This window comes from Phyllostomus discolor, chromosome 8 (assembly GCF_004126475.2).
Source record: "Phyllostomus discolor isolate MPI-MPIP mPhyDis1 chromosome 8, mPhyDis1.pri.v3, whole genome shotgun sequence".
NCBI lineage: Eukaryota > Metazoa > Chordata > Mammalia > Chiroptera > Phyllostomidae > Phyllostomus > Phyllostomus discolor.
The window spans coordinates 24,018,212-24,041,549 of NC_040910.2; the positions used below are offsets into that span (position 1 = coordinate 24,018,212).

Below are 23,338 nucleotides of genomic sequence, written 5' to 3' on the forward strand. Positions count from 1 at the left end.
TAGTCACTCTGCTAGGCATGGGGATATAATGACTGCATGAGGCAAAACCCCTTCTGTAGGTGGCTTCAAACAACAAACATTTATTATCTTATGGGATAACAAGAAAATAGAGATTTGAGATAATAAAGAGCTAAGATAAAAAGTTTTAGAACAGCTTAACTATGTGGTTCTGGTATGAGTTCCTCCCTGAGGTGGAATTTCACATATTAGCTAGGGCTGCCATCATCTGAAAGCCTACTTGGGGCTGGAGGACTTCCAAGATGGCTCACTCACATGCCTATTTGTTGCTTGCTGGCTGTTGGCATGGGGCTTTTCTCTCTCACTTGTTATGACTGGTTATGTATCTTTATGACATGGCAGCTGACTTTTCCAAGACCAACTGATCCAACAAAGAGCTAGGAGGACACTGCAGTACTTTTTATGGACTAATTTTGGGTATCTTGAACCATCACATTGCCAATGTGTCATTAAATCAGCCCACATGTAAAATGAGAAGAATTTCCCATCTTATCCATCTTACATCCGACAGTTTGTACTGTCTTGAAGATGAAAGGATTTGTATGGCTACTTTAACACTACCAAAGAAACACAACCTCTCTCCTTTCTATTTCCTAGAAAAGGTTATATAAAATTGATATTATTCCTTCTTTAGTTTGGGGAAAATTCTAGTTCTTTTGAATAAAGCTTTTTATGTATTAAGTTTCTTTAAATGTTATAACATTACTGAAGCTTTGTAGTATGTTTGAAAGTTGAGAGGTAGGAAGTCCCCAGTTTTGTTCTTTTTTCAAGATTGTTTTGGCTTTTTGAGGCCCTTTGTAACTATAGATGAATCTGAGGAGTGCCTCTTCCAATTCTGCAAAAATGCATTTGGATTTTGATAGGCTTTACATTGTCTCTAGATATCAGTTTAGGAGTACAGTCATCTTATCAATAACAGTTCTTACCAATTCTTACTATCTTACAAGCTAATTCTTTCAATCCATGTATACATGATGCCTTTTTTAAATATATATTTTTATCAATTTGAGGACTTTTTAAATGATTGAAGCAAGGTATCCTTGGCTCAGCCTATATATTTTACCCTCCAATAGTCTCAGAATAGTCTTTACCCAAAGATCTCTGGTACATTTTAGTAGATAATAAAATTTGGAAACTAAGATCTATAAAAATATGCTAAATCACTAAAATATATCATTTCTATTTTTATTGTATTGCAATTTTTGTTTTTGAAAATCAAATATGGATTTTAATTCACTCTCCCTTCCATTTCTTTTATTAGTTCCTCCAGTAATCCGGGTGTATCCAGAGAGTCAGGCTCGAGAGCCCGGAGTCACGGCAAGTCTGAGGTGCCATGCAGAGGGCATACCGAACCCACAGCTGGGCTGGCTGAAGAATGGGGTGGACATCACCCCGAAGCTGTCCAAACAACTCACTCTTCAAGGTGCTTTCTACTTGACCGTGTAAAATTTTATACCAAAGTTTTATCTTTACATCATTTGATTAAAAAAAATGGAAATGAATCTTATGTCAACAAAATGTCACAACTATGAAAAGAATGTGGTTGTACCTAAAACATTATATTTGAATTAGAGTCTTTTAATATTATTTAATGTTTTAAATAATAGTCTTATCATAATGATCACATCATTATTTTGGTGATAAGTAAAATATTAAATTATGTATCTTTTAAATATTTATCCTCTGAATTACAGCAGATATGCTGAACAGAATAATTGGATCTCTTCATAGAACCCAGTTCTGATGTGACTATTTAAATGTTTAAATCAAAGATTAAAATATATGTTATAAAGGGTGTCAATAATATAGAAATTCTTTAGTGAATGTTTTGAGTATACTTTGTAAATGAAGGGAGAATAAAATGTTACTAAATGTTTTACATTTACCTTGCTTTAGGTTATTAAATTATTGTATTCTAATATATAAAATATTCTACATGTTCTAATATTTTAGTGTATATACATAATTAATTATTAATATTATACCAATTATAGCCACAAATATATGTTAAGTGAAAAACAAAAACAGACAATCTTTGCAGTGTCAAGTAGTCTAAGTAATGAAAAAGCAGTTACATACAAGTTGATTATACTAGTAAGAACACATGCAAATTTTATTTCTATTGTCAATAGTAGCACATGAGTCACTTTACTTGATCATCATGGATGGTGTTCTATTCTTTATTCCATACCTTTAAATTTCTTCAATTCATAGTTCCCAAAATAAGTATATTTTCATTTTTTAAAAATTTTGTAAGCATTAACTTTTATTCCATTTTAATAGTAAATATGTTTTTTTAAGATTTTATTTTTTTATTTATTTTTTAGAGAGGGAAGGGAGGGAGAAAGAGAGAGAGAGACATCAATATGTGGTTTCTGGGGGCCGTGGCCTGCAACCCAGGCATGTGCCCTGACTGGGAATCGAACCTGCGATGCTTTGGTTCACAGACCGTGCTCAATCCACTAAGCTACTCCAGCCAGGGCATAAATATGTTTTATCAGTATTTTAAAATAAGTCTCGAAACATTTGTGTATTTATTTTTATGTCAAAAATGACACATGTAAAAGTATTTTTGACCTTTAAAACCTGAATCCTAGAAATCTCTCCATTGATATAAGTAGCCCCAACAAATTTACAAGTTTACATCTACTGATTTCATCTTGCTTTTTATAATCTGAGATCGATCTGATTAAGAGGAATTAAAGTAGAGGAAATTTGTTAGTTTTTGATTGTGTCATTTCTTGCTCACTTAATAGTAGTAAACCACAAGAATATATATCTTTATTTCCAGGAATATATAGGAAGCAAATTTAGGGAACTGGTTACCCTCCAGACTCAACACTGAAAGAGTGGGAACCCTTATAAAATAGCTATTGTCATTTTAAAAACAAGGTTGAAAAAGGTAAAATTTTGAGAATATATGGCAAATAATAAAAAGTGAATAATGAGCACAACCTAAGAGACAAAGCTGGGTGTATAGAAGTATGAAACTCCATATGGCTTTACATGCAATGACCTATTACTAAATGCTATAGTTATTAAATTATTCATTTATTCATTAGATGCTTATTTAGCATTTTTATTTGAAGTCCAAGTCTGGGCACTAACTGAATAACTGGCAGTAGATGGGATAATATGTTAAAGACAGGAAGTACAGTCCTGGGAAAGCAGAAATATTTTATTGACAAGCAAATCAATGCAAATAATACAAGAGACTAAAAATCAGCAAAGATGTAGGAGAACAAGGTGATATACTACATAAGAAAAAAAAGCCAAAGATGGAAAAAAAGTTTAATAATGTCAAATGCATAGAAAGGTCAAGAAAGTTCATTAAAACATGTTATTGAGTTAGGTTATTTATTTGTCCTTGTAACAATTAGGAAAAAAAAAGCAGTATTAGTAGCAACCAGTCTTCAGTGAGTTTAAAAATGAAAAGGAGGAAAAATCATAAAAATCTCTTTACTCATTTTGAAAGGAGGAAAGATAGAGGGGGTAGTATATGGTGTTGGAAAAGGTTAGGACTGATGAAGATATTCGTTTCTCTTTGGACAGTTTATCAGTTTGAGGGAATATTGGTAAAGATAAAGATTTGTAGGGAATGGAAGAGGGAGAGATGAACCAAGGGTTATAGAAATCAACAGGAAAAGGGGAGATTTGCCTTGGAAAGAAACAGAAAATTTATGGTGAGAAGTAAATAAAGGTGAAGATATAGATGGAAACGGGATGTCTGGGGTTTACATTCCTTGTTTTCAGGTTTATTTATAGAAATATAATCAACATATAACATTGTGTAAGTTTAAGGTATAACATGATTATTTGATACAAGTTTATATTGTAAAATGATTTGGATTTCCTTCCTAATCATTTCTATGCACTTTAAGATTTAAAGGGCAAGGTCACTTACTTGGAGTGATGAGAAGTTAGTTTCAAAACGTAAAACATCAAAGAGTAAAGATTTGACATAAAAGCGGAGTAGGACATGAAACCTATCTAACTGTAAAGGTCAAGTGAAATGAATACAGAAGGCACTGAACATTCTGAAAATTGAAAGCTGTGAAAATGCAAATTTGTGCATTTGCTAATGCAGTAGTCTCATAATTTACTCACAAACCTAGGTTCAGCAACACCAGGTGCAGAAGCATGTCAGCTCATCCTAGTTCTGGAGGTTAGTAAGGCATATGGGTCAGGATGATAAATGGATGAGGGATTTGGTAGTTCTGGCAATAAAGTAGAAAATACCTAAAAATACTAGATTTTATAGGGAAAGAGGGAAGGAGAATAGAGCATATAGGTTAGGAAAACATATAAGAATACTGAGAAGAGAGAATTTAAAGATGGAATACATTGACTTGATGTTCCAAAAACTCGAGGGAATTTAGGTTGAATGTGGGTCTCGAAAGAAAAGCTTGTTCTGTGGAGATATAAAACAGGAAGCTGATACAGGCTTAAATTCATCACTCACTTCCTATCTTTTAGAGCAGGGAGCTGCAAAGTAAGGCCCACTGCCCAAATCTGGAAACCTGCCTATTTTTGTACATAAAGAAATTTTTTTTTCGCTTTTTCTTTTGTTTTCAGAACAAGCCATGCTTATTTTTAAAAATATTATCTATGGCTGCTTTCAAGCTTCTTTAGTAAGGGTGAAGAGTTGCCACAGAGACTCTACCACCCACAAAGCCTAAAATATTTACTATCTGGCCTTTCACAGAAAAAACAAGAACAATGGAAAAGGAAAACATTGCCAACCTGTGTTTGAACAAATGATTCCCCTCAAAGAATGGGGGAATGGAGGTGTGCAGTACTGTTTATGAATTGAGAAAGGGGCTCAGCTGTCTCTGACGATGGTGTCTCCTCAAATACTCACTCCCTCTCTCTACCCCATTCACATCCCAAGGAATGGCATTCAGGATCTTTTCCCAATGGTGTTCCACCTTCTTTCCCCAAGAAGCCAAATGATTATTTTGTCCCTTGTCATAAATAGCCACGTTCCCTTCTACTGCACATGGCGTTCCTGTGGCCAGGTAACATGGAACACCCACATGCAAATACACACACAGAGACACATTAGAAAGAAAGAAAAGAGAAAAGGAAAGGAAAGGAAAAAGAAAGGAGAAGAGAAGAGGAGAAAAAGAGCATAAACAAATGAGCAGAACAAACACTGAACTTTAGAGTCTGATAGAGCAGGAGTCCAGCCTTTCCCTTTGAGTTGGGTGACTTGCATAAAATTATTTTTATGCAAGTCTCAGATCCTTCATCTAAAACTTAAATATTTCTTTGAGAATAATTAAGAAATAGAATATGCAAAAGCACCTTGTATATTGTCAATATATTAAATGGTTCATTATATCTTGGTTTCCACACTGGGGAATGCAACTCATTATTCAGGAGTTAGCTTAAAATATGATTTTACAAGATGTAAAAGATGGGGTATCACTGCCTTAACCCTTTGTTTCCATATTAACTACATCAATTTCCATATTACAATATTTTTTACTTTAGGTGTATTTACGGACAAGACAAAACCTTGCAGACAAATCATGTGTTGTTACCTTCCTGTCCTTCTTCCTAATAATTCAAGATATAATATGGACTTAATAACAAATTTGATAAGTGACAATCATATTATGCTTGCATGATATAGTTCAGTTAATTTCATTATGAAAACTTTTATATGTATGCTTCTGTAAATTAACTATGTTGGTATTATATAAAACTTTTGTGAAAGCTTAAGGCAAAGTAGATTCTGAACGTTAAAAATAAATATATAATTGCAGTTATAGTTTTCAATGTGAAATACTCCTTATATAATGTAGGTGCTAGGAAATGAATATAAAATATAAACTGTGTGCTTTGATATTGAGTATTGGGCTCTCTATTAAAATGACAGCACAGGTTATGAAACACTGGAATGCTTTTGGAATATTTTGGCATGTCTTCAAAGCGTGGAAGTCAGAAGGAAAATAGTGTGATTAGGACAAGCTAAGAAAACTGTTTGACTGTGTGATCGGAAAGCACTGTACCAAAACTGAAGTGGTAGTTTACAAGTTGCATCTGCCTTCTGTTCACAGCAAACGGCAGTGAGGTCCATATAAGCAACGTGCGCTATGAAGACACAGGAGCGTACACTTGTATTGCGAAGAATGAAGCAGGAGTAGATGAAGACATCTCTTCTCTTTTTGTGGAAGATTCTGCTAGAAAAACCTGTATGTACCCGCCCCCCCACACACACAATACTTAACTTTACAATCAAGCTTTTTTCTAAAAGCTAAAGAACCAGAAAACTCTGTGAAATGAATAATCCATTAAAAATGTCCTATGTAGGAGAGACATGAACCTTGAAATATTAAAAGTGTATTTAAGAATTTAAAAGCAAGCTTGGAAAAACTTTAATATAACACTACAATTATTCTCTTTCTTTTGCAACTGTACATGTTTCAGGTACTGTCTTTGCATTTGCTCATAAGGGAATTTAAATGCCTTGCAAAATACCTCACCCAAAGACCTGGGGAATTTAAGGTTTCGAAATATAGCTAAGGTACATCCTATCAATTTATCAAATTCATACCTTTCATTTTCTGTCAGTTGCATCACAGTCAGTAGTGCAGTGTCTGTAAAGCAAGGTGTCCCTAGTAGGCATGGAGGTTACTGCCACTGAGAGACCCTCACTGCCCTGGCACCAGCTCTGCTCCACAGGCTGCTCCCCATTTAGTGCTAAGCATCCTTTGTCATCACTCTGCGTGTCTTCTGGCTGGATCATGAAGTAATATGAAAAATAACTGTTTTTTATTTAAAATATGATTTGGTGAGAGGGATATGGATTGTTGGCATGCTAAAGATGGATTTTTGGTTATAACTGAATTGCTCAGAACTCCAGGTACTATAGTAGCATTTATCAAGTAAGCTCTCCACATACAAGTCCACAGATACTTTTCCTGGTCCACACACATCACAGAATGGCTGTTTGGAAATTGGGTTTTGAAGGGCAGTGGACCCTTGAACAACATGGGGTTTAAGGACTCTGACCCTCAGCACATTTGAAAACCTGCATATAACTTTTTTTTAAAGATTTTATTTATTTATTTTTAGAGAGGGAAGGGAGGGAGATAGAGAGAGAGAGAGAGAAACATCGATGTGTGGTTGCTGGGGGTCATGGCCTGCAACCCAGGCATGTACCCTGACTGGGAATCCAACCTGCGACACTTTGGTTCGCAGCCCGCGCTCAATCCACTGAGCTACGCCAGCCAGGGCTCTAAAACCTGCATATAACTTTTGAATCCTCTAAAATTTAACTACTAAGATAAACAGTCAATTTACATACTTTGTATATGTATTATATACTGTGTTCTTACAATAAAGAAAGCTACAGAAAAGAAAATGTTATAAAGAAAGTCATAAGGAAGCAAAAATAGATTTATAGTTTTTGTGGAAAAAATTTCACCTATAAATTGACCCTACAATTCAAACCTGTGTTGTTTAAGGGTCAGCTGTACTTGGAGTGGCCTCTCCTTGCTCTGCTGATTTATCACATCTGTTTACACCCAATCTAAATTTCTGCAGGGTTCTGATGTTTTGAAAGCCCACCAGATTGCCATGCCCATTTCTCCAAACCCAGTTTTTGAACAAGGCTAATGCATGGTCCCCGGAAGCTCCTTATCTGTTTTTAAATTGTTGAGCACATGTAGGTATAACTGGATCCAATGAGGAAGGAGGATCTTATCTTTTTGACTATCAAGTTATCTTTTTCTATATTTGGTCTGGTTAGGGCAAACATCATTACAAGCAAATATTTAGAAAGAAAATACTTAGTGTGGAAAAAAAAAAAAGGAAGGAAAGCTGGATTTAATGATCTGCATAAATTCCACCACATTTTTTTTTACTATACTCTAGATATTTCTGCAATATACTAATTTGAAATACAGTTCCTGTTAAAAATTAATTTTAGGGTGACAAGTAATTGAAGACTTTAGTTTTCTTTGTTCTTTATGATGATGTTTGTGAGACGTTTAATTTCAACTCTGCATTCTGATTTTCTTTTAGTATCAGTCATGTATTTTTCAATGTATTTCCCTATTTACAACATTAAAAAACCTTGTCATAACTCCCTTAATTAATCAATCATTCTAAACTAGCATGGAAACTTGAGGAAAACTATAAAAGAATGCTTAATATAATTTAGTCATATATTTAATCATATAAATGTGTTAGTTTAATTATAAGCAGTTTCTGAAATTATGTTTTCACTTTATTTTACTATCACTTTAAACCCTTAGAGGTCAAAATAACACTTTAAATTAGTTTTGAGATTTTTTGTTAGTAGTATGCTTTTAAAATCAGAATTAATATTTTTATAAGATATAGTGGTGCAGGACTTACTACTTTTATACAAAAATTTCGATTATCCTACAAGAAACAATACAAGTAAAATATATTTTCCCTAGGTCTAGACATAAAATATTTATGGGCATTGCTTCTGTATTGAAATTACGTGACATTTTCTAGCACAGAGAGTGAAAACTAATGAATTAAATTTTATTAAACTTATTTATTTAGGTAAGAATACAACATATGCTCTACCCTCTTAATAACTTTTAAGTGCACAAAGCCATGCTGTCACCTATAGGCACTGAGTTATACAGCGGACCTCCCGAACTTCTTCATCGTGTCTAACTGTAACTCCATACTTGAGGAGCAGCTCTCCGTTCCTCCCGTCCCCCCATCTCCTGACAACTGCCACTCTATTTTGTGTTTCTATGATATTGACTCTTCGGATACCTCATGTAGGTTCAGCTATCGGTATCGGTCCTTCTGTGACTGGCTTGTTTCAGTTAGCATGATGTCTGCCGGGTCCATTCTGTTCTCACAAATAAGATTTCTAAGGCTGAACAACATTCCATTATACGCATACACAACATTTTCTTTATTCATTCATTTTTTAATAGATATCTGAGTTGTTTCCATATTTTGGCTATCATAAATGTTGCTTCAAAGAACTTGTGAATGCAGGTATCTCTTTGATCCTTAATTCAGTATTTTTGGATTATGTACCTAGAAGTGGGATTGCTGGAACATGCAACAGTTTTATTTTTTAATTTTTTGAGGAGCTTTCATAAAGTTGTCCATAGTGGCTCCACCATTTTGTATCCCCACCAACAGAGTGCAAAGGTTCCAATTTCTATGCAACCAGGCCATGACTCTTACCTTTTGTTATTTTGATAATAACCATCCTAACATGTATGAGATGATATCTTACTGTGGTTTTGATTTTCATCCATTATGATTAGTGATGTGGAATGCCTTTTCATATACTGTTGACCATTTATATGTCTTCTTTGGAGAAATGTCTATCCAATTTCTGTCTAAGAGACACTTAAAAAAAGCAATCCTATTTATAATAGCATCAAAAAAATAAAATATTTGGAAATAATGTTAACCAAGGAAGTAAAAGTCTTGTATACTAAAAAATATATAATACATCAATGAAATAAATTGAAGACATCAAAAAATGGAAAGACATTCTGTGTTTAGGGGTTAGAAAAATTAATATTGTTAAAATGCCCATAATACCCAAAGCAATCTATGGTTCAATGTTTCCATAGAAATCCCAATGGCATCTTTTCAGAGAAATAGAAATATAGCCCTATAATTCATATGGAACAATAAATATCCAAAGTGACCTTGAGAAAAATGAACAAATCTAGAGGCAACACACTTTCTGATTTCAAAATAAACCACAACTCTCTAGCAATTAAAATAGAATGATACTGCCATAAAGACAGACATATGGACCAATGGGACAGAATAGATAGCCCACAAATAAATCCAAAATACATAGGCAACTGGTCTTTGACAAGGGTGCCAGAATACACATTAGAGAAAAGAGAATTTTTTCAAGAAATGGTGCCAGCAAACTGAGTATCCACATGTAAAAGCAAGAACTTAGATCCCTGTCTTACACAAAAAATAACATAATACATCAATCTGTAAAACTCCTGTAAGAAAATATGGGAAAAGCTTCATGAAATTAGTCTTGACAATGAAATTAATAGATTTTATTTGTAACCCAAAAGCCTCAAGCATTATGAATTCTTGTTTATATTCTACCTTTTTATGGGCATGCAGATACTGTGTCTTTTAAATTACAAATTTGCCTGTGATTTAAATAAAAGCCCTTAATTTTTAAGTTTTTCCACACAAATTTTCCACACTGGTTATTAAGAATATATCACATATATGGTTGTTGATCTGAAAGTGCCTATTTTTAGAAATTTATGCACACAACCAAAATGAGGGTAATACTAAAAATAATTTAACTGAGTAGAATACTAATAGCTACATAAGAGAATAAACTGAAAATGTAAGAGTAATTATGTGGTAGAAGACAGTTTCCCTTGAGGTGTTTCCTAGTACTCGGCAAGCTCTCAGAGCTCTCTATATAGCAAAAACAAAGCCAAAATCAGGTGGACATCACATTAGAGAAAACTACGGCCTTTGTACTTCACATCTTAAGGATTGCTCTGGGTTCTCTTCTAGCAATTCTATAGGCAAAGACCAATATTAATCATACAAGGCACATATGTATTTTCATAGATATTTTTTAAAAGCCAAAGAAAACACAGACCCATCAATGATGACTTCACTTTTATTTGTACATATTAAAAATTTATTGACTTGTCCATGTACACCAAAAATTATCTCAGAGGTCTTTTTCCATTGTAAGTGCAATGGGATGCAATGTGTATCTGTAAAAGCAGAGTGATGTAACAGAAGAACATGAACTTTGGGGCAAAACCTGAGTTAGAATTATTTTTTCCACCACATAATAGTCCTGTGGTTTGGGGCTATTACAAAACCTTTCTGAGCTTTTCTTTTCTTATCTGTACTATGGAATAAATTTTAACCCATTAAGGGATTTCTGTGCAGATATTATAAAGCACTCACCATAATATGAGACAGAAAGGAGCTCTTCTTCTATTCATGCTTATTTTATGAAAATAATTACTTATTTATTACTAGAAACATTGACAAACATAATTTTTAAAAAAGCCTAGAGAATCAGCTAATTGTTAGAAATCAAAGAGTCTTGAACATGAATGATACATGTAGACAGAAATGGAGATTGGTATATAAAGGTAAATGACAATATGGATGATAGAAATAGAGATATTAGACAGATATGAGGATGTGAGCTTCTATGTTATTATATATCCAAATATAAAATATTTCTCTTCACATTTAAAAAATTGACTCAGCTGATTAGAATATACTGTACATATACATTTAAATGTAGCTATTAAGATATTTTTAATAAAAGATGAATTTTTGTCAAGGCCCACATCTGAGTCAAAGCAAAACTATTTTGGTGAATTTACATTCTTATTGTATTTTTTACTTTTATTTTTTGGAGAGAGAAGAAAGAGGGAAGAGAGTGACAGAAAGACACAGAGAGAATCTACTTATTGTTACACTTATTCTTGCATTCATTGTTTGCTTCTCGTATGTGTCATAACCAGGAATTGAACTGGCAACCTCGGCATATTGGGACAACACTCCAACCAATTGAACTACCCAGCTAGGGCTACATTCCTATTATATTTTAAATTTTTCTATGTAATGTGCCTTTCTTCTGTTTTATCTTCAAAAGATGATGAGAAAGAGGTATTGAGTTCCATGTAGATAGCAGTAGAAATGGGGAAAGATTTACAACTCTTGGGCTAAACGACACAACACGGACTTATTTTGTTTAGCTACAGCTTGGGAGTAATCATCCAGCTATTTTCTATTTAATAGAGCAATCAGGGTAACATCAAGCGCATTTTTTCTTACACTACATTTCCCAGCAATAAGATGCTGTTCAATGAATGATTCATGCAAAACGTCATATGGCTAAGGAGTTTATATTTTGCTTGTATTCTAATCTGTGAATTGGAAAACCTTGAGTTACGGTGCCCAGCTTTGTCAACAGACCTCACTGGATGTTTTCTCATGTGACAAATTGAACTACAGGAAAGTGCTTCAAAATAATATATTCCTACAGTTATATTGGAGATAGGGCTTAATAACTAAGATTTACTGGAGTGATATACAGGGAGGATTGAAATGTAAAGAAGAGTAGAGATGGGCCATGGGGGATTGTGTGGTGCTTGTAACAGGGAGTAGGAGAAGGTGATATGAGAAGTGTAAGGTGCTTTAGATAGAGTAAATGTTATTTATTTGAAAACACCTTGCACAAAGCATAAGCCCTTGATACATTTCCATTCCCAAAGGAAGTCAATTCCCAGATGATAATAATTCATCTTCAAGATTAAGGTAAATGAAAAGTGGTATGTATACAGAATGCTATTGAAAGCTTTTAAGCTACTGGCTGTATTAAGCATAGGGCATGGATTATATCACACTTGACAAGATTTTAGTAAGGAATATGATTAACCTAGTTTCTTGCTCATATTGGAATATAATGTCTGAATATATTGTAATGGTATATACAACATTTTTTAAGTCACTGTCACAGGCAGTACTACAGTTGGAAATACTTGTAAGATTCTTTTAAAAAGCATTTAAATGGGTTAAACTCTACAAGATTACTAAGTAAATAAAGTTTATGATGCTCATATAAATTAATAACAATTATAAAAATACAGTGTGTATAACTCACAATACCCAATTTAGAAGTATGCTAAAATGTAGCCATTTGTGCCTTAATATTTCAAAAGATATATAAATGCTAAAAACAGTATTTGCCTATTTTAGAAGTAGAGGAAAGCACCTTAAAATAGGTTAAAACCTGACCTTTTCTCATGTAAAGGCAGTTTGAATATGTTATCACCAACTTTGGAAATAGAGTATATTTTGGTAATGTACACAAAGAAATTAACACCTGTAGTCTTCATTTATTTCTTGTTTTTAAAAATGGAGAAAATACCTATTTTAGAAGAGCAAGTACATAGACTTAATGATATTATTTAAGTAGGATCTTAATGTTACAGAAGCTAGAAAGACAATAGAAATCAATAAGTAGCACAGTCTGTAAAAAGGTACAGGTGAAGCCAAGTACAGCAGTCATTGATCAGGAATTTTTATACTCACCCAGTGTATAAAATGTACACTCACCCATTGTGTATAATCATAGAATGATTAAGAATTAGGAAAATCTGTAGTTAAGGATAAGGTGTGGACATGATATTTGGGGTGAGATTTTCATCTGATAGTTATAAGCTAAGTACTAGAATAAAAAAACAAATAAAAATAAATACTTGAGGAAAAAACAAAATAAATTAAATTAAAAATATGGTTAATCTTTACTTAACAGTCACTGAATATTATTCAATAGAGGAGTTATACTAAAAAACATTTTGAAGAATTCACATTTCTTTTGAAAAGCAAAAATATATATTTAATGTCTGTCATGAACATTACACATTGATAAGTTTATTATGAAATAAAATGAACTTAAGATAGATTCATGTCAAGGCTCTCAATACTAGATAAGCATTTATTATTTTATGAGCTTTCATTATTTATCATAAATTCTAATATCCATGCTCTCAGTTTGGCCAATGATATTTTCATATACTGTGAAGTAACTTGTTTTGTAAATCTTTTCATCTCTTGACCCAGAAAATGCTGAAATCATCTGCCTTGTGATTTCTGTATCTGAAGGCTACATACTGAACAACACCCTTTTCAAAGCCATTAAATAGGTCTGTTTTTAAGACATTGCCTTTTTGCACGATAGTAAACTCTTACTATCTAACAACTTGCTCTCTAATCTGAATGCCACGAAATTTACCAGTTTACAATAATCATAAGCAATCAGGCATTTCTGTTGCATACAAAACAGAATAAGACTCATAGCTTTTTTAAAATTTTGATTTATTAATCAAAATTAATAGTCTTGCAGACACTTTGTCTACAAGACATTGTTTACCTTCAGGAGAATATTACTATCTCATCTCATATTATATGATGCCAATATTTCTTATTTATTTTAAAATAAATTTAGGCAAGTCATGATGACATTTTATTTATGTTACTTCAGAGATGCAGACTAAATAGGCATATAGACTGACAATGTTAAATATAATACTTTCATGAAACATTTTAGAAAATCTATGTATGAACATCTCATTGTTGGTGCTCAGGAGAATGTGTTAGAAATCACTTTAAGGTTCCATGATTCCAGAGGTCTTAAACTTGATGCATATTTTGTAAAATAACTATGTACTTAGATTTAAAGAATTTAGAATTTCTACCACTTCATGATTTTCTTACAGTCTTCTGACATAGGAATTGAGTCAGAAAATAATGTAAGTGTAAGAAGAGATGCGAAAACTAATGTGTCTTTCAAACGCCTGCTCTGGAGGAAAGGGCTGAAATGAGATGCCTTCTTAGAACCTTGTGGTCTAACTTATGCCACACATTTTTATCAGCTCTGCACAAAGAATGCAGACGATCCATCTGTGTGTCCTCTTGTGCCCTGTTCACCCAGATTTCTGAATTCCAATATAGCTGATAGTGAAATAAATATGCCAGAGAATGAGTCAGACATTTCTCCGCCTCCTTATTTGCTTTACTTTCCAACTTTATGCACATTCCTGTATTTGTGTTACATATGAAATGTAACATTACATAAGAAATGTTATTAAACATGAAATATATTAAAAGAAACTATTCTATTTCATGCAGTAAAATTATGTGCCAATTTTAATATCTTTCCCCTATTTTAATACATATATTTATATTAAATTCTGGTATACATAATAAAAGTTTTAACAATATTTTGGCAATAGGGAGATTTTAATAATAAATTATAACTGAATAAGATATTTATCTTTTATCTCAAACGTGTCCTAGTAGAAAGTCAGAATGTGTTTTTCAATGCAGTTTACATTCAAAAGACTGAGATCATAATATAAACTAAAGGAAAAACGTGTTACTTTCTAATTTAATTATAATAATATTTAAGTAAAGACTATATATAGGTGAGAAATGCTTATCAGTCATGATTAATCATGACATGAGTGATTATCCTAAGTGTGTTTTATTTTATAATAAGCTTACTGATCTTTAAATGTCTGAGAGAAATATTACACAAATAATTTTGGGGTTTTCTAAAGAAATAGGAATTTTTCACTCTGATTTAAAAATGTTTTTAGTATAATCCCTCTTTTGAATAATATTCAGTGAATGAAAAATAAATATTGACATTATTTTATTTATCGATTTATTTTATTTTTCCTCAAGTAATTATTATACTAATGTTAATATTAGAATGCATTTTTTAAAAGATTTTATTTATTTATTTTTAGAGAGGGAAGGGAGGGAGAGAGAGAGAGAGAGAAACATCAATGTGCGGCTGCTGGGGACCATGGCCTGCAACCCAGCATGTGCCCTGACTGGGAATCGAACCTGCGACACTTTGGTTCGCAGCCCGTGCTCAATCCACTGAGCTATGCCAGCCAGGGAGAATGCAATTTTAAGGGTATGTTCAAAGGAAGAATAAACATCAGAGAAAACAGTATGATTACATTAAAACTAAGTTTTAGTCATACATATTTACTCTCAAGACATTTCCAATGCAAAAAAACTGACAAGAACTCAGTATTATGGCTACATGAATAGATACACGATAGACAGATGTGAGGGAAATAATGATAATAATTTTAAAAACTAGCTCGTAGATTCATAAAGACCTTTCAGTGATTAGGAACAATGAAGTGCCGATATATATTATCAAATGATGCTAACCCTCACTAGCATGCAGTGTGAGGTTGTCATCAGTTATCAAGGAAGCGCACCTTTAACCACAGAGAAATGCCATTTCCTGTCCACCAGAACACCAACAGTTAAAAAGCTGCATGAGACTAAGACTTGGTGATATTTAGAAAAACGGGAAATCATGCATTGCTAGTAGAAATGTCAGTTCTCCACCCTTTGGAAAACACTTGTTATCATCTGTAAGAGTTGATTTTGCATATGCTATAGAAGCCAGCAATCGCTGGTAGCAGACTAACTGACTTACCATACAATCAGAAATGATTTAGGAAGAATTTGCCATGTACCAAATACTTTGCCGTAATTTATCATTACTTTTTATTTTGACTTTTAATAACTTCCATATTTTCATGGCAACCTAATTTAATTTAAATACTTTTTATTATGGCTGTAATTTGGTTTATAGAGTTTAAATGTATGTGAAGCTAGCTAACCCCCCACCACCAAGGGCCTGGATACCATTTCACTTTCATTCCAAATTTACCTATTTGTTTTCTGTCTATTAGAAAAAGGACTTTACCACATTTATAAAGTGAATAAGAGTTTTCATTGTAACAAGAGCAGAAAATCTACAGGGAACACTAGTTTTGTTTATTTGTGCTTTCACCTAATAGTATTTACTGAGGGAAGAACAAACACAAACCATGTTGCTAGCATGTGGGTAGCACTGAGTCAGACAATTAGGCTCCTTCAGAAAGGCTATAGTCTAGTTCAGGAAGGACACCATAATACATGGTAGAATAAAATAATTGCTGTAATAGACATACAAGCCAAGTGTGATAAGATTGCAGACACAGAAATATCAAATTCCGATTGAGTTGCGCCATCTTTATTGAGGTGATGGCATTTGAGATGTTGTTTGGTAGATGTATTCATACTTCCATAGCTAGAGACCTAAAGGTATTTCAAACCCAGGTAAGACTTATGAAGTCTTAATCCATCCATCCATGGTGGATGCCATTAACCTTGTATAATATGTAATCACAAAAATTAGTTGCTGGCAATTTGTCTCACATTGGTAACGATGAATTGTTAAATAGATCCAGATTAAGGGAGGCCTTGAACTGCATAAATAGAAAAAATCAAATTAGGAGTAGTTGACATGCTGTGTTTCTGCAAATGTAAAATTTCTACGTATTCATTATTTAGTGTTTATTTTAGAGATATTGCAATAAGCATTTTTGGCTGAATTTTATTGTTAACATATAGAAGATATTTGCGTTTTGATTTTTTTTTCATTGCCTGGGTAGGACTTTTTTCATTACCAGTTTGAATGCCCAACAGTTTTGCACTTTTACCACTTAATCTCAAAATGGACTACAGATTGTGGAAAATCATTACAGAATACTGCTCTAATGTAATTAGTGTGAGCATTCGATATGACATTTTATTATCTTCCTTTACCCAGCTTTTGAAGAGTTATTTGGCATACTGGCATTTCCCAAAAGATATCATTACTTGGTTCACCAGATTATTGGAACTTCTGTGAAGAAAACTGTATCTTTTGTCTATAACAACAAGTATAATGATAGATACAAAATAATCCACTGTCAGATTCATGCTTTTGCAGCCTTCTGAGCAACCTTTACCTCATGCAGTATTTACAGTTGGGGCCATGCTGGCCAGAGAGAGAATTCGGACTGCAGAGCCTAATCTGAAAATATTCTGTGTGATACTTAAACAAGTGCATGCACTGCTCATCGATTTGTTTTTAGAACATTATTTTACTCCAGGTTACTTGCTTAACCTCTTATATTTTTAACACATGCTTGTTTTATTTTGCTTTTAAGTTAAATGAAAATAGAAATTAACTTAATTAGAGACATTTGTAGAAATGCAATTTTAATGGATCTAATGCTCTAAAACACTTGGCACAGTGTCTAGCACATAATGAGGGCTGACTGACTCTTTCTTCTGATTACCACTATTATTATTCTGGGTCAATGATTATTAGCTCTAATGTTTTTAAAAAATGTTGAACAATGGATAAAATAATGTAAACAGATAAAAATGAGTAGTGATAGTACCATATGCTAAATATGGGACTAGTCAGGAGTTACAAACTAGATGTTTTATATTCATATTTAACAGCAAGCTATTTTAAGGTTCAGATAGTTTATTTTTCGAGCGTGAGCAATAATTATGGGTTACATGTGTATGGAGCCTGGGTGATATCAGAAAGGTTCAGCCGGAAATGCTCCCACCGTTCAGTGCCAGCTCTCATCTCACCACGACGACGGCTGGCTGCACTCCTGCTCCTTGGCTGAGTTTCTCTGAGCTCCCTGTCACTTCTCTGCCGAGCATCTTTGACCCTGTTCACTTTTTCTCTGTGCCAGTAATTACAGCTGCTGGAGTATCACTGGTGTCTGCTTTCTGTTCTGCCGTTTATTCAGTGTTGACAAGGGGGGACTAAGAGCAGCTGGCATTGTTCTCTCTTATTAATACAGAATCTGAGTTGTGTGCGAATTGGGACAGGGAGGAAGGAGAGAGAGGACAGATACGACTGGAGGAAACAAGAGCAGCTCATTCCTTTTTGATGTACCAGCATTTGTTACTCCATTGTAGTAATTCGAAGTAGTGATTCGGCTCCCAACTGGAGTAATACTGTTTCAAATAAAGAAGACAATATGTGTGAAAATAATACGTCCATTAACTCCAGATTCTTAATTTTAATTCGTAGTGGGAGGGGCACGTTTTTGGTTTCCTTACCCAGTCTTAGATATAAATGCCACCTCTTCCTGCTTTAACTTTCCTTTTTAACACAATGAGAAAGAATGCGGTTCCCAAACTTACTCGCAGGCACTTAAAAGCAGGAATGACACTGTCTCAACAGAGGAAGCTTTAGGCTCCTGGAAGGTGAGAGACTTAAAAACAGGTAGTATTGTGAGCAGGAGTTTTCGAAGAGCAAGGTAAGAAGCATGTCAGTTACCAAAGGAAAAAAAAAAATCCTGTGGATGACTTGAGACATTTTTCTGATTTCATTATATTTTCCTTTCTGTTTAAATATAACATTGAACTGATTCTTAATGTACGATATTCAAAATACCATGACTTTCCTTAGTTCATCTGAAAAATATTTTGGACACAGGTAGGTAAATTCTAATAACTAGAAACATATTGATCAAGATTTTAGGAAAACGTAGACTAGTAAGTGAACATCATGACGAGTTGACAACAAAACGTCTACAGTTTATGATGTCACTTCAAGCAGAACCTGCCATTCCCTCTCTACCAGTGCAAGGGAAACACAGAGACTAATGTTTTGTTTTGTTTTGTTTTGTTTTGTTTTGTTTTGTTTTGTTTTGTAAGTGCTACTTTCATAATTAAGAGAGAAGGGGAAATATTCTGGGAAAAATGCAGTAAGAGATACTTCAGGCTAAATTTGAGTTGACTGCTGCAAAATAATCCTATTCAATAGGATGACTCACGGAACAAATCAGATGTGAAATATTCAATTAATCCATCTTCTTGGGACCATCAGGATACTTTCTAATATAAGATTGCCAGTTCTTTGGTGCTTAAGCTGAAATTCTTTCTTGAAAATTGTTTTTAGTTTGACATCAAAACTTTTACTGCATGATAGAGAAATCTGGTCTCTCTATCATGATACTGTACTGGAGCTAAAACACAAAGGACTTTGGGGAAGAAAATCTCAGTCATCTTTTTGATCCAATTACAGGTGACCTTACTGAAAATAGCATGGGAGTTGGACAGACTGAGAATATGTTTTTACAGTTTTGCAACAGAGAGCCAAGGCTAGCGCTTACTGTTTCTAAAAGCAAATCAAAAGCAATATGGAATTCATTTTAATCAACATATTATGAGCACTTGCAGCGTTATAAGAGACATATTAGAATTCACTGTAGACTTGTCACTGGCCTGCTGAGGATTCCAGCATTTGATGAAGAATGTCTGAAGGGACATACTAAGTGTTTGTTCTTCAACACTGGGAGCACAAACATTGTTTTTCTCCATTAAAAAGGGTAGATAGACCATATTGTTGCTGCATGCTGCTTCAATTTGAGTCAAATATAAAGTTCTTAACTTTGAAGATACGTCTCTCTGTTTAGCAAAAAAATGCTTTTCTTTTAAAAAATTTGTGCGTACATATGTGTGTATATATACACATGTGTGTATGTGTGTATATTTCTACCAGGCTCTGTTTTAAACAATTTTAAAAAATGTAACTCACTGAATGCTCATAAAATACTCATACAACCTGGTTTGTCTGTTTAGTTCATGCAGTTTCTTTAGAAATATATTCTAAGAAGTTAACCCCTGTTAACTTGAAGTCAAATTGTTTTAGAGACATTATATCATTTTCTGCATGAATATTTCTTCAGACAGTGTACAGTCCAATATTTTCCTTTTTTCTTGTGACCACTAGAAATTTCAGATACGAAGTTTACCGATTATCCTGTGATTATCCTGTTAAGTTGTCTCATGCCTTTCTTTGTCCTGCTATTATTCTGCTTTGTAATTTCTTTGAAGATAAGCAAACTTCACTAAATTATAAGCCATGTATTTACCCAGAATTCCACAAATATCAGATATTTAATACATTTAAGGTCTGTAATTATAATTTTTAATTTATCCCACAAAATATTTATCTAACAAACTTTGTGTATTTCACTGATATTGTTGTAATCAATTTCCTTCAAAGATTATATAGATTATGTTTTATATTACATGTAAATATAATATTTATGTTAATATTGTATGTAATATAAGTATATTGAACACATTTTAAAATATATTAAATATATTTAAACATATATTAAATAGTGAGAAGTTCAGAATATGAGAGGAAAAATAAAAAATTGTTAAGAGTGATAGCCTTTCATAAAAATTACATAGCCAGATCTACTGAGAAATTCATTATGTGCCAGGTACTACTTAAACTACGCCATAATCATTTTATTTTTTAATTCTTTAATTTACCCTGTGGTATATTTTCTAGATAAGGAGATTAAAGCAAAATAAGAAGTAACTTTGCTTGTCGTCTGCATTCAATGGTAGGGTTTATGAACAGATTAGAAGGCTGTGTTTTCCCTATATAGCCCATTAACAACAGTCGTTTAATAATGTCCTGTTTATTGTTTATCACATAAAAACTAAAACCGATCATTTGTGTGAAGCATTAACAAAATTAAATTACTTCCCAACAGTGGTGGGCTTAGGATTTTTATATTAGAAGAAACTGAAGTGTTGGCAGTCTGGCTAGAAGCATGTTAAATAGAAACTTTTTCTTAAAGCGGTGTTTGCTTAGCAGTCGGTTACACTAACATGCTCTGGTGTCCAAGATGGTCTTAATGATTGACTCTTCTGTTTTCCGAACCCTGAAGTATCTTCCCATACTGAACTAGACCCGGTATCTATCACACAGAGAGGGTGAAGGTGGAAGTACATGGCTTCTGAAGCCAAATCATAAAGGGCATTGTGGCTTCTGCCTTGCTCTCTTGGATCACTTCTTGTGAGGGAAGCCGACTGCCAGTTATGTGAGCCATGTAAGCAGGTTGGGGAGAGTCCCATGAGTAAAACCTGAGGCTTCTTGCCAAGGGCCCATGCTGAATCGCCAGCATACCCGTGAGCCACTTGGACGTGGATCTGGCAGTCCACATCAAGCCTTCAGATGACTAGAGCCTCATGCAATATCCCAGCTCAGAACCTTCCTAGCCTCACAACCCCACAGAGACCACACACGTTTTCTGTTGTTTTAAGCCACTAAGTCTGAGATAATTTTCTACACATCATGTAATAACAACTGCCAATATTATGCTCCCTTGGGTTGGCATTGGAGCAAACAAGGCATCAAATTTTTGTTTGGTGGGGTGGCTTTAATCTTTTGACATGGCAACAGTTCTTATAGTGTGTTGGTTTTAATCAGATGTACTTGGTTACTGAGAGTACACTCTATATGGTTAAGTACAGGTCATTTTAAAATGTATGTGAATGTTAAACTGGCAACAGGGTGCAGCCAGTGATGTACCCACATTCAGAACCCAGAGCCTGACAGTACAGAGACGGACAACTGCTGACCCTGTCGCCTCTCCAGTGGGTTGCATAGTCTCTTCCTGCCTCCCACATCTTCTTGAGTCCTTCTGTGCATTATTGCAATTTAGCACAGTGCTGATTTTATGTCATGATGCCTTTAGCTCTACATTCTTAAATTCTGGTTCTCCATGCTTTTTGTTTCTTAACATGATTTCTGTATTCAAGTTACCCCCCCAAAAAGTATCTGATTACCCTATTTTATCATGTTTTAGAAATTAAGCCATAGGTTCCTGGATGGTGTCTAGGTTGCATGCAAGCTAGGAACTATGTTAGATGCTAGGTTGGAAATCTGTGTGGTCACAAGGGACAACTGTCTTCAACTAATGCCAAAAGAATGAGTTTCACTTAAAAATGATTTTAAATTTGGCATATGGCAGGCAATGTATTTGACATATATTATATAGTTTTCAATCCTAAAAACAGTGTGTTTTAAATGTCTCACTTCATTCACCATATGTACATTCAAAGAAATTTTAACTACCATAACACTAACCATACATGGTGTTTTTTTCAGATACGTTAAACTGTACCAACATTTAAAAAATGTTATCTCTTTTCATTTGCTTCTTAAGTTGTTAATTTCTCAAATCCAAAAGAAAAGCTGTCAATAGGCCATATAGCAGAAATGTTATCCTTAGATAAATATAGTATATAAAAAATGTTATGTGCTGCTGAAAACCTTACAGTTTCAGAAAAAGACAAGGACAAGCAAAATTATTTAGCTGAAAAGCACTTTACACATAAGCAGCCAAGGAAAAGAACTGTTCAGTAATCTAGCAGGCTGCTATGCAGTGAACTCTGTTACCGCTGTTGCTCGTATAACATTCAGCTCTCCACATGTATTTCCACATAGAGATGGCATATCTAACATTTAATGAGACCCATCACCTTGAATATAATTGCAACATAATGTATAAAATAAAACAGTTTATAAAAAAGACTTTAATTAAGATTTTGTTACTAGTGTGCACACACCTATCTCCATTGAACCACCTTTTCAATGTAAGGCGCATGTTATCTTCAGAAAGAACTTTACATTTCAGTTATCATGGGTATATGCTGCATTACTGGGAGTCAGTAGCTTACAGGTCTTTATTGTCTAATTATAAATAAAATATTTCAGAACAGAAGAAGAGAAAATTTATTTATAGTATATTAAGGAATGCAGTGGATGTTTAAAAGGATTCTATATGTACAAAAAAAAGGCAATTAGCCCAAATTCTATATAAGCTAACTATAGACAAAAAAAAAAAACTAAGCTAGTTTAAAGGAAAACTACGGAGAGATTAGATAAGGAATTCTGCTAAGATTATTACTGTCCGATTTAACATATGATTAAAGAGTAAGAGATTCAAAATGGTGTGATGTTTGAAATGTGGGTTTGATATGGCACAATGTCATGGAAGACCCATGTGCTTTGCTAAAGACTTTGAGCTGATACACAGTCATACATGCATTCATACATGCATTATGTGCTTTTCAACATATAAATGGCAGT

At 33.7% G+C, this 23,338-nt stretch overlaps 1 protein-coding gene across 5 annotated transcripts in view; it reads left to right on the plus strand.

The window, feature by feature from the left end:
- Positions 1 to 23,338, plus strand: part of FSTL5 (follistatin like 5) — a 546,524-nt gene that overhangs the window by 438,498 nt on the left and 84,688 nt on the right. For all 5 annotated transcript variants that reach the window (XM_028519771.2, XM_028519772.2, XM_036031946.1 and 2 more), the window contains 2 exons: positions 1,280 to 1,441; positions 6,084 to 6,218. In XM_028519771.2, coding sequence (XP_028375572.1) covers positions 1,280 to 1,441; positions 6,084 to 6,218 — 297 coding nt within the window. The remainder of the gene's footprint in view (positions 1 to 1,279; positions 1,442 to 6,083; positions 6,219 to 23,338) is intronic.